This window comes from Anarrhichthys ocellatus, unplaced genomic scaffold (assembly GCF_004355925.1).
Source record: "Anarrhichthys ocellatus isolate YVR2014 unplaced genomic scaffold, GSC_Weel_1.0 scaffold15, whole genome shotgun sequence".
In the NCBI taxonomy this organism is placed as follows: Eukaryota; Metazoa; Chordata; class Actinopteri; order Perciformes; family Anarhichadidae; genus Anarrhichthys; species Anarrhichthys ocellatus.
The window spans coordinates 4,566,457-4,577,520 of record NW_022280045.1 but is presented as its reverse complement, the minus strand read 5'-3'; the positions used below and the strand labels follow the sequence as shown (position 1 = coordinate 4,577,520).

The following is an 11,064-nucleotide window of genomic DNA, read 5'->3' as shown; positions in this document are numbered from 1 at the left end:
TCTCTCTCTCTCTCTCTCTCTCTCTCTCTCTCTCTCTCTCTCTCTCTCTCTCTCTCTCTCTCTCTCTCTCTCTCCCTTCACTGCATCTTCTCTCTCGTTGTGAGATTCCTGGGAAAGACGGACTGCAGACGGCCACCTGTGTTCCCCATGCAGCACAGCTATCAATTCTAAATTCCCAGCTGGAATTTCCTGCTCTGCCTCAGTGACTCTCAGTGAAATGATTGGACAGAAAGTTGCACTATATTTGGTCAGCTGATCTTGGACCAAAATTCCCATTCAACAACAAGAAAAAAAGCAGACGTACATATGGCCACACTCACAACCATGAGTTCAAGCCAAGTCGCTCTTTCTCTGTAGTGCACTTGCAGTTTGTGCTTTAAGATGCTGGCACACCATTGAACCACGCAGCCTCCTAATGGGGGCTCAGTGTCTCAGATGAGGAGAGCAGCCTATAGTCATGTGCTGTGCCTCTGTCAAAGGCATAGGTTTAACTATACCCTCCCTATTAGTAGGGGCTCAGACGGCCAAGCCAGCCATGACTACATGGTAATGGGCCTCTCTCAAACATCATAAAGAGGGATCAGTTCAGCACCATGGATTTCTGTCAAGGAACCACAGTTGGAATTATTTTCCAAATCACATTAAATGCAGAGGATCCTGAACGGAGCTCTATGTTATTAAAAAAAGGACTTGTACACTGCATAAGCTTACTTTCACATAGCTACAAACACACACACACACACACTTCCTAACATCACTTAATACACTATGTTAAGACATCAAAATTGATGAGCAGGCTCAGTAGCATTCAAGCCCACACTTTTAGTTTTGCCTGCAGCTAATACCTCTCTTTTTGGGTCCAGGGATGGGATCCAACATTTATGAGAACAGGCATGAAATGAAATGAAAACAGCACTCAGAGAGAGCCTGAAGAACTGTCTAAGATGATGGACACCCTAGCTCTGATACATGGAAGCAACAGGGAAAAGGGGGGAAAAAAACAAAGAATAAGGAAACCCCCAAAAAACAAATGGAAAGACTTTGTAAGCTGTAAACTGTAAAGACACAATGAGTAGTGTCTGGAATACCCTCAACAGACATGTTTGCCTAACATCTCATCTGATTTTAGAACCCCACAGAACGCAGATCTCTTTAATTCATCCGGTTGTTTGGATTTCAGTCGAGCGCATAACATCTTAGTATCTTGAATGCAACCCACCCGGTCGTACTTGCCCAAAGAAGGCCGGGGAAAGAGGTGTTTGCATTTCTGTGGGAATCGCTCTCCAAACAGAGCGGCTAAGTGGAGAAGGATTGTTTGTAGATATAGTTGGCATTCTGTGGTCTGAGGGACTGTTGGCACATAATCTAGGTCAAGAAGGCTGTTCCAGTAAGACCAGAGAACTGTTGAGCATCAGGCATTTGTTGAAAAAGATAGCACCAGTCAAGAGATTTATTGACTTTCTTTCATATATATTGTTCATCAAACCACCCTCGCATAACCACCCAGAGTAGAAAGGAGTTGTAAAATGTGTAAAAGATGGAAAATCCACTCACCATCTGAATCAGTAATGGGTGTAAGTTAAGTGTCCAGGATGGATTACACAAGAAATCATGGATGGCATGTAGTTTTCACCAGTAGCACTTTGTATCGGCCACAACCTGACTACTATATATATATATATATATACTGTATATATATCTATCATTGTAGTAATTTAGCAATTTAATAAATTCACTGAATGCAGACAGTGTGTCTGACCCTTCAAATGAAACCACACTATTTCACAAAGAGAGAGACAAATGTCTATGGTTCAATAGCTAGATAAAGATGACTAAATTCAGACCAGGTGTGAATGATCACCTAGAGGGCACCGTATAGTCTTTGTACAGTATGTCTATATCTGTGTGTGTGTGTGTGTGTGTGTGTGTGTGTGTGTGTGCATCTCCTGGAGAGCACAGGCAGTGAGTGAACTCCTAAATCACACTATTGATCAGTCATTCCTCCCAGACACGCACTGGGATCAAGGGCAGTTAAATGGCCTCTTCGGTGATTCACACTAAATCCCTTCAACTTCCTCCTCACCTCCATTATTCTCTCATCTCCTCCTCCTGGTCCACTTTTCCTCTTCTCACCTTTGTCTCATCATGGCCAATTTACACCACAACCCCTCTAATGACTGCTGCCTTACTCTTTTACAGGTGGTCTCTTGGTTTTCCTTAATCTCACGACAGTTCACACGAAAGCCACGTCAAGTTGAAAAAGCAAACACTCCATTGAGACGAGCGCAAACTTTATCTTTCCTGGGCCAATCTGAAATAAAGGAACACTTCACCTATCTGTTCTCCCATAGGTTGACATACTTATAGTACTAGAATGTACCATTACCTTTGTCAACAGACTAAATCTCATGGGAAAGCTCTATTTATCCCCACAAACACAAACCCATGCGCGATAATGTGCTTTTGAGCCTGATGATGTGATTTTGAGCAAGAAAGGCTTATTTTGGTATGAAGGCCTCTCGTCATTATTTTAACCAGACAGAACTGTGAGACTTTGAAACTACAGAAACTTAAAAGTTAAACTTTTTTTATTAAACACATATTTTCTTGCTTTTGCTTGCCCTGAGACTGCAGCTGTAGGTTTTGGTGTGCTATTGGCGAATGTTGTTTGCTGTGGATAAGCCAGTCACTATACAAACAGTAAATTGACATAAGATTGAACATTAGTGAAGCAGTCCTTTTTAAACAGAGATGTACGTGCATGTGATTGATATTACAAGCCCTCATTTTTGGGACACGTTCACAGTGAGAACCGCAATCACTTCTCCACGTTGCACAGGAAATGAGTGCATATATAAACGCACTAGCAATTTACTTCCATATTAAGCCGAGGCACATCCAAGCATGTTGTTTGCAAAAAGGATAGGTGAAATGGAAGATAAATAAAAGGGTATGTTGATTAATCATTATCGGCTAAGCAATCATTCTACTCATCTCAAACCTTTTTAACAGCTGTGCTGAGCACAACAGCACATGATAGAAATGGCTCACCTTGACAGGCTGAGCCAAGAGGCACTTAGAGGAGACTTTAACCGGGCCACATTCTTCAGGCAAAAATGAACTCCATTCTCCAAAAAATGTAAAGTGATCATTCGATTATGTTTTATGAAACGGGTGAGCTCTTATGCACACTTCCATGACACACATCCATTATTTAAGAGTCCAAATCATAGCTTTACAGAGTCACGTGTTTCTGATAACTAATTCTAATCTAAAGTAGAAGTGCAATGACAAGATTCAATGAACAAAATAAACTTTCATGTCCTGATTATGTGTGCACTTGTGCCATCCCAGATGCGCATAAACAAGACTATGTCACATCAATAAAGAAATCTGTCTATTCTCCTGCCAGTCCTGGCTCTGGCGTAGAGAGGACATCTTGTGGAATTAGGGTTGTTTAATGTGCATCTGTTTAGTTCAAACAGTACCATCCTTTGCTTTTGTTATACAGTTAAGTGCTGAAGTTGTCATTCTGATGCTGAAGCAATCAAGTTATCTTTACCTGGGTTTTGGTTGTAATGTTGGCATTTCGCTGCTTTAATAAGGAGATGAAGAGAAGGTTTTATTTATATACAGTATGGGCACCCTGGCTTCATTTGGATTACAGTTGTTTTTCTTTCACATTACTACCCATTTGCAGCAATTACAATATATTGGGTAGATTGTTGCGATGACCCCATTGTATGTATGATGACTGTTATTGCATTGGGAATTTCCATGGTCCTCCAGACTCAAAATACACCTCTCCTATTACACATGGAACATGCATATTGTTACGCCACCTCTCCCAGCCTTGCATGATGCGAGGGCGCAGTGGATAAAAATACCAAATGAACGGACGAGAGAATTTCTAAAAAAATGCTGTAAACCTTACTGCACCCTTCACGAACCGTCAACAATACAGCCCTACTTTTAAAGAGTGTCTCACCTTTTAGTTTTTAAAGTGCATTAATATCAACACGAATCCCTTCTGGATACTTCTGCCTTTTCAATGACCTGCCAATAAAACCCTCTGTCGAAACCAGGAACACTGCAATTACCTGGCTACAAAGGGGCCACATAGGGCTGGACATAGGCCTGGCAGGTTACTGGCAGACACCTCATTACTGCAGCAGACTTCAACAATAGGCCTGAGCATCGCTTCTTCTACATCTGTCTCTCAAGTGTGCTATTAGCCTGTCAAATGGGGACAGTCAGCACCATTAGGCCACCCTGATAATCAGACCTATTTACCCCCTCATTTTCCTCTCCTTCACTGTCGCAGTCTGGTCAAAGAAAAAAAAAAAAATAAGCGGTCCCTTACTCCATCCTGCCCCCCTCCCCACTGACTCATTCTCAGACAAAGACTAGTTGAGTTGGTCATTACATTTTTCTGAGAGTCATCGTAATCAAATACGGTATGCCCTCTCCACCAACTGGGCCAGATTTAATTTCAAATGTACTCCTATACAAAAGGGACCTGGATAAAGCAATTCCAATTTCACTGGTCTTTGGGATAAATGTGAAGTAAGCTCATTCCACAATTAACGTAGAAATGTGCATCAATAATTCTGAATTCATTTGTCATTAGGTATTTTGTCATTAGGTTGGACTGCGTAGATAATACAAGACAGAAAATCATAAGTGCATGGCCAACAAAAGGTGAACTTAACCAACAACCTTTTTTTTTTCACTGGGGATGCACTGCTATTGATACCGGGACGATACTGACTCCAGAAATTGGACTGGATATCAGTTGGGATAATGGGACTGATCTATTCATTTCAATTATATGTTTGTATGCAATATATATTAAATACTGGAATTTGAATTCCTGTTTAAGTTTTGACAAATTTATGTCTATGTATTTATTTGTTACATTTTGATTTACAAAGTGAGCAAAGCAATAAGTCAAGACTGATGTTTCCTTACAGGAAAAAAAAATGGTCCCAGTCACTTCCACACAGTGAGGCACACAGCTTCTTAATTAAACACTGGTATCGGATCGGTACCCGGTATTGGCCGATACCCTAAACCCAGGTATTGGTATCAGGACTGGAAAAGTCAGATTGGTGCATCCCTATTTTTCACCACACTGTAACTCCACTTCATGTCTGTTATTAGGTCCCACAAGCTTACGCTGTGACTTTCACGGTCCGCCACATCCACAGAAGCACAGAAAAACGAAGAGATGTTTCACGTGGGCAATACTTGTCCCCTGATAGGTGCCTCTATGTGCAAGTCAAAGCTCTACAAGAGCATGAAAAATACTGTAGCAAAAAGGACCGGCAAAGACAATATCTTCGACCTGTCATTTCCATCGGATGGGCTCAGGTCCCATCGGGCGCAGTTAGTGGATGAACACACACAAACATTCAGAGAGACAGGCAGGGAGAAAGAGAGAGAAAGATAAGAGGATGAAGTTCATTTTCATTGGCTAAGCTCAGAGCCGTCACAGGCAAAGTCAGAGGATGCACACACATGTACACAAACACAAACATACAGGGAGACAGGCAAGGAGAGAGAGCAGGACTGAAGACAACTTCAGCCTGAAAACAACAGCCTCTGTCTTGGTTCGGCCTCTTTCAGTGCAGTCTGACATTAAAGTATTGAACAGTGAACAGAGTGCAAGCAGGATAGCTGTTATACAACACCAAAGGTGAAACTTGTAGTTCAACACGTCTGTGTGTTGCCTGCTAAGCTTAGAAAAGTGCAAAAAGAAATGATGGCTTTTGAGATCCCGCCTTATGCTGAAATTTATGAAAGGGGCAGAATTAAATAAGATTAATTCTCTTGTTGTTTCTGTTAATTCAGACTGCACCGTCGGTGTATAAATCTGCAGATTTACAGACAGGTTTCAACTGGGGTGTAGCCTTGCGTGGAGAGAGAAGTACTGACTTGCTGTGCGGCATTGCTCTCAAAACAAAGGCTCATTAAAGAAATACCACAGAAAAACAACAAAAAGACGTGTCAGTCAGTGAAGCAGCAGCCTGCAACCTCCAGATGTGAACTTCAAAGCATTTAAGGGGTTTCATTAATGACTCATGCGTTGTTTTTTGAAGGATGATTACTTTCAGCGGTGTTAAAAAGCAAGAATTTCTGGAATGCCCAAAGATAAAGGCAAACTGGGGCTATTTACATCAGCGGATTTGATGTGTAAATAAACTACAAAGGAAAGAGGGATGGTGCAGTAAATTGCGCTTGTCCTGGAAAATGTAACATATTGTGTCTTGGGTCTGAGTCTGAACTCCTCCATCATGTTTTCAAAAGGGAAAGCCATTACTGTGATTCAGGGAAGGAAGGCCGAGAAAGAGAGCATGTATGACTTTCACTAAACCAGCTGGCCCCACGCTTCAAGCCTTGAAGTCGCTATCCACGGTGGAGCGACGAGAAATCTTAGCGGCCAGGTCGGCTATGCCGTGGATTAAGACTGTGAAGTTTTAATTGTGCAAGATGATGATCTTTTATAGTGAAATGATTCACATGTAATGCTTCTACTACTAATACTATTAATAATAATAATAATAATAACGTGGCAAATTTGCCATTTGAAATGGATAACAAAAGATAGTCGTCATCCTCATCAATACCACCGCCCCATCATCCCGAGACGTAGCCGAAGCAGCCACTTACCAGCCTGGTTGGTGGTGATGTCTATGGAGACATGCTGGGCAGGGTACGGGCTCTTATTGCTCACTCCATTGACAGCTTGTATTTCAAAGCTATAGAGAGTGTGAGCCCACAGGTTGCTGATGAACACCCTGGTGTCAGTCAGACCCAGCTGTCGAGGGACGAAGTCCACATTGTCGTCGCAGTGGGAGCAGGAGCGCCGGTCAGCCCGGCACTTTTTGCACACTATGTTGTAGACGACGTCATCGCGGCCACCCGTCTCCCTGGGAGAGTGCCACTCCAGGATCACGGACGTTTCGTTCACAATGGAGATCACATTCCTCGGGCTGGATGGGACACCTGAAGGCACACAGAGAAAAGATGTAATACAAATGTTATTTTGGCTCGGATCATTGACTTTTAAAGCTGGATCCAGTTCATATCAGACAAATCGTAAGGTAAGCTGTCATGATGCTATAAGCAAAATAACGCATTGCTTGTAAATTATGCCTGCTGTTAAGTCAATTTAGTTAATTTACAACCTTGTAATAAAGTGTTGTTGTGAAGAGCAACTTGTCGTTTTCTCCTTTTTTCTCCATCTTCAGCACAATTGGAATGCTAATTTATTCCATTCACACCCAGCGAGATCATACAGCGAAAAGTTTGTGTCTATCAAACATTGGTTATTTAGCTAAATGCAGTGTTGCATGGAGTATTCTTATCCAAGTGGCTCTGGAGATTCACGCTCCCATTCACTCCCTCATAGCCCACAGCTGGAGCAGAACCTCAAAGACGATATTCAGAAAGAAATCAAGAAATAATAAAGTAATTGTTTTGCCTGAGTGGTGGCTTAATATTAGGTTGTAGAAAAGTGGCTTGTTCAGCCTCCCGCATTTGGAGCACGATTCCTAAGAGTTAAAATCTGCTCTAACGGCAGTGTATAATTTTGCTCAGCCGAGACTGTGTCCGTGCAGCTGCTCAGAGGCAGCTCTTTCTTGTCAGACACCAGACACTGCCGATAAAGCAGAAGCTCACCAAAGCCCTTAGTCAGTGCTGCTTGGGTTAAAGTGTGGCTGCCCTGCAGAGCTGATCTGGTTCCAATTCATCCTCCATAAAGCCTGACCTTTATCATTGAAAGAGGAGTTTAACTGACCCACTTCTAAAACCATGACTACTGTGGAAATAAAAATCCGCTCAATTCTAGAAACCCTTTGAAGAATTACTCAGCTCTCTAACACACTCTACTTCCTTTCCTCTTCTCTTTTTACCCATGAGAAAAATATGACAACAAGCATGCATGTAGACTTTTAAACATGTTATGACACAGCACTTGAGTTTCCCATTACCGTGGGCTTAGGGCAGATAGTTACTTCAGTCAACACAGACACAATTAATCATTGTTGCAGCGAAGCCATGTGGGATAGCCCTGGGGAGCTGGGACAAAGCGGCAGAAAACACAAGGGTGAGGGAAAGGCACTGCTACTGCAGCGACCTCGGCTTGGTGCCTCAACAACAGAGAGGTCAGTGAAAGGAAGGGCGTGACCCTCCATAGTGTGATTATTATGGTCTGGCTAAGAGGACAGCTAGTGCTCCGGATACACTATATGGTCATAATGGCACATAACTTGGTCTTTGGATGCTACCAGATGTATTGTATGCAGAGGGAAAATACAGCGGAAAAGGGTGTGTGCTGGTAGGAACAGGCCGTATGAGGGAGATGGCACCACTTCTCCCCTTGGGGACTGCACTATAGCACTTCATATGTTACTCACACTGCGTGCATCCTCTGTGTCATCCATCACAAACCTAAAACTTGCATCGCTGGGAAAAGCAATGCACATTTTTCCATGTGGAAAATGCATGTGACACAAACACACACGCCTAAAGTATATATTTCTGTGTATTCATGCCTGCACTGTCTGTAACAATGCATTCTTACAATGGTGATAGAAAAAGAAAAGAAACCTGGTTTAGGTGCGAACAAATCCGTCACACCCTTTCGTCCCAATTACGACCGAGCTCCACACATGCAGGGATGGCACAAGAAATCAGATGTGACGGCCACTTAACCAATGATCTGCAGACTATTACTGCAGCATTTGGCTGTTTCAATTCGCCATAGGATTTAATTTGTTGAGAACGTTACTTACAGTCTCTCAGCTTGCGTTCACTTAGCTGTGCCTGTCAGATTTGGTTGGCCTTACATACATGTTGCTTTCACTTAAGTGATAGGAGCAAAACATCGTTTCCATGCAGCTCCAATGCTCTTCGCGTACATGTACTGTATCACAACAGAGTCAGGGCTATATTTTAATGGAGCAATCATAACAACCAGTGCGAGATGTCAGGTAATTTGGACAATGAGCACATATCAATTTATTTGGTTCAGTACGGGCAATTCATTTTATACCTTTTTAACAGCTCTGGCAATCGCCGGGGCAAGATGATACTAGCTACCCCAATTAGTCTGCTTCCTGGACAATATTGTTGTCCAGGAAGCAGAGAACAGCAAGGCACAAATGTAGCGAAGCAAATAGCACATACATGAAGTACTCAAAAGGACTGTCTGAGTTGTGGCCACTGCTAAAGGTGGACTCACAGACTGATATGTATGCCCAACTGACCTGTTGGGGAGCAGGCATTATGTGCCACCTGGGCTCTAAAAGACCACAGCCCAGTTTTCTCCATGAACCTGCTAATACACAGTGTTTCAGTGCCCAAGATAAACACTTCTGAACATTGTTTACTCATCTGCCCCTTCGAATGGTCTGAGACCGGAGCTTCTCTTCTTTCAAACAGTTTGTTTTCATGATGTAAAACTGTCCTTGAGGGACCAACAGAAGGTCCCTGTGTGGAGATACGGATCACAGCCGGAGGAGCCAGGAGAAAGAAAGAAGTGTTGTGTGGGTTGATGAGACAAAAAATAAAACATGTCACAAGGACTAATACTGTCTGGCTGAGAGACCGAGGGAGTCATAGATAGACTTTTGTGTTGGTGTGTATGGGAGCAAGCAGTGCAGTTTGGGAGATGTGGGTGCTTCCACAATGACTTGTCTGAGGAGACACAATATGAATAGGCTGAAGATTTTGTTTTAACTGAATAAAGGATAATCTCCACACCTACATTGACCCCAAAAGTCAAATTAACTTGGCTCTGCATGTGACACAGAGAGAGAGAGAGAGACTAGTGTATTTTTCAAACTTGTGTGCATGCATGTGCACACTACACTGGAGCATTATGTCTTCCTAGCCAGTAGAGGGATTAGAGTAGGAGAGACAATACCTTGACTTAGCTCCGTTTACTATTTACTGAGAGAGGAAACTGGCACGCTGACTGCTGTGGGAAGCACCGTCAACTGACTGCAGAACTGACAGCACAGTTCACGAGGAGAAAAAAAAACGAAGATAAAAGAACAGAATATTTATGCACCTTGACGGCGCCCTCCTCTTTCTCTTTGAAAAAAACAGAACAAGGAGAGAGAAGATGCAGTAAATAGGAGAGCACAGAAGAAGAAAAGTCTAAATGGACTGCTGAGGAGAATGGAAAAGCAAATAACCCCCCGCCTTCCAGTCAGGAACTTTGATGGGTTTTGTTTGTTTTCACGAGGGGCAGACAGTGTTTGACAGGCTCAAGGAGGTTTTCAGGGGACGGGCCACAGACATTTAAGAGTACTGAATTTGATCCGCAAGATTTAGAGCCGATGTGGTACGGATCCGGAATGTAGAAACCCACCAGAGCCATCCTGTTTTCCTTCTCTTTTCCTGTAGCTATGTTGATTCAATTACATTTTTTGTTTTGTTTTTATAAATAACATTGTATTGTGCGTCACTGGGACTTATCCTGAGTTACTGTAGGCTGTGTGTAGAACTTCCCCAGACAGCTATTTGAATCCATCATTTCTTCTACATTTAGACTTAACCTTCAAATGAACAGATTCAAATCTCAGTTTGTCACTGTATTGATGGATTTTTGTCTTCTTTCCATCTTTGTCATTAGTCCTTCCCTCCCATCATTCCCTTTCCCTCTCCACTATTCCTCACACCAGCGTGCTCCATTACTGCGGCCCTTCTCCCCTATGGCCCAATCAACACTGCTTTCACCGCCCGACTCCCCTCAGTTACCACTCAGCTTGTCATTCTCTTTCTCTGACTCACACATTGAGAAACCCAGCATGGGGGAGCTGGCTGACCCCCCAACACACAGAATCCTGAGGAAGGGAACGGTGCAAAGCAAGCCACTGTCCCAAATCCCAGGATACTGGGTAGCCAAGCTTCCCACAGCGAGATAGAACGCTTGGTGTGGCTTGGCTTCTCAGGCATGGCTGGAGTCAGCGCAAGACAGAGAGAGCTGGGGGGGTGGTGGGGAGTTTGAAGTGCATCCCAGGCTTGGCATGGGGGGGGGGGGGGGGGGGGGGG

General features: G+C 43.2%; 1 protein-coding gene across 3 annotated transcripts in view; it reads right to left on the bottom strand.

Moving 5' to 3' along the window:
- The window catches only part of ephb1 (EPH receptor B1), a 143,986-nt gene that overhangs the window by 43,545 nt on the left and 89,377 nt on the right, over positions 1 to 11,064 (bottom strand). For all 3 annotated transcript variants that reach the window (XR_004213020.1, XM_031854691.1, XM_031854692.1), the window contains exon 5: positions 6,673 to 7,008. Coding sequence is in view for 2 of the 3 variants with exons in the window: in XM_031854691.1 (XP_031710551.1) it covers positions 6,673 to 7,008 (336 nt within the window). In the remaining variant the exon portion in view is untranslated. The remainder of the gene's footprint in view (positions 1 to 6,672; positions 7,009 to 11,064) is intronic.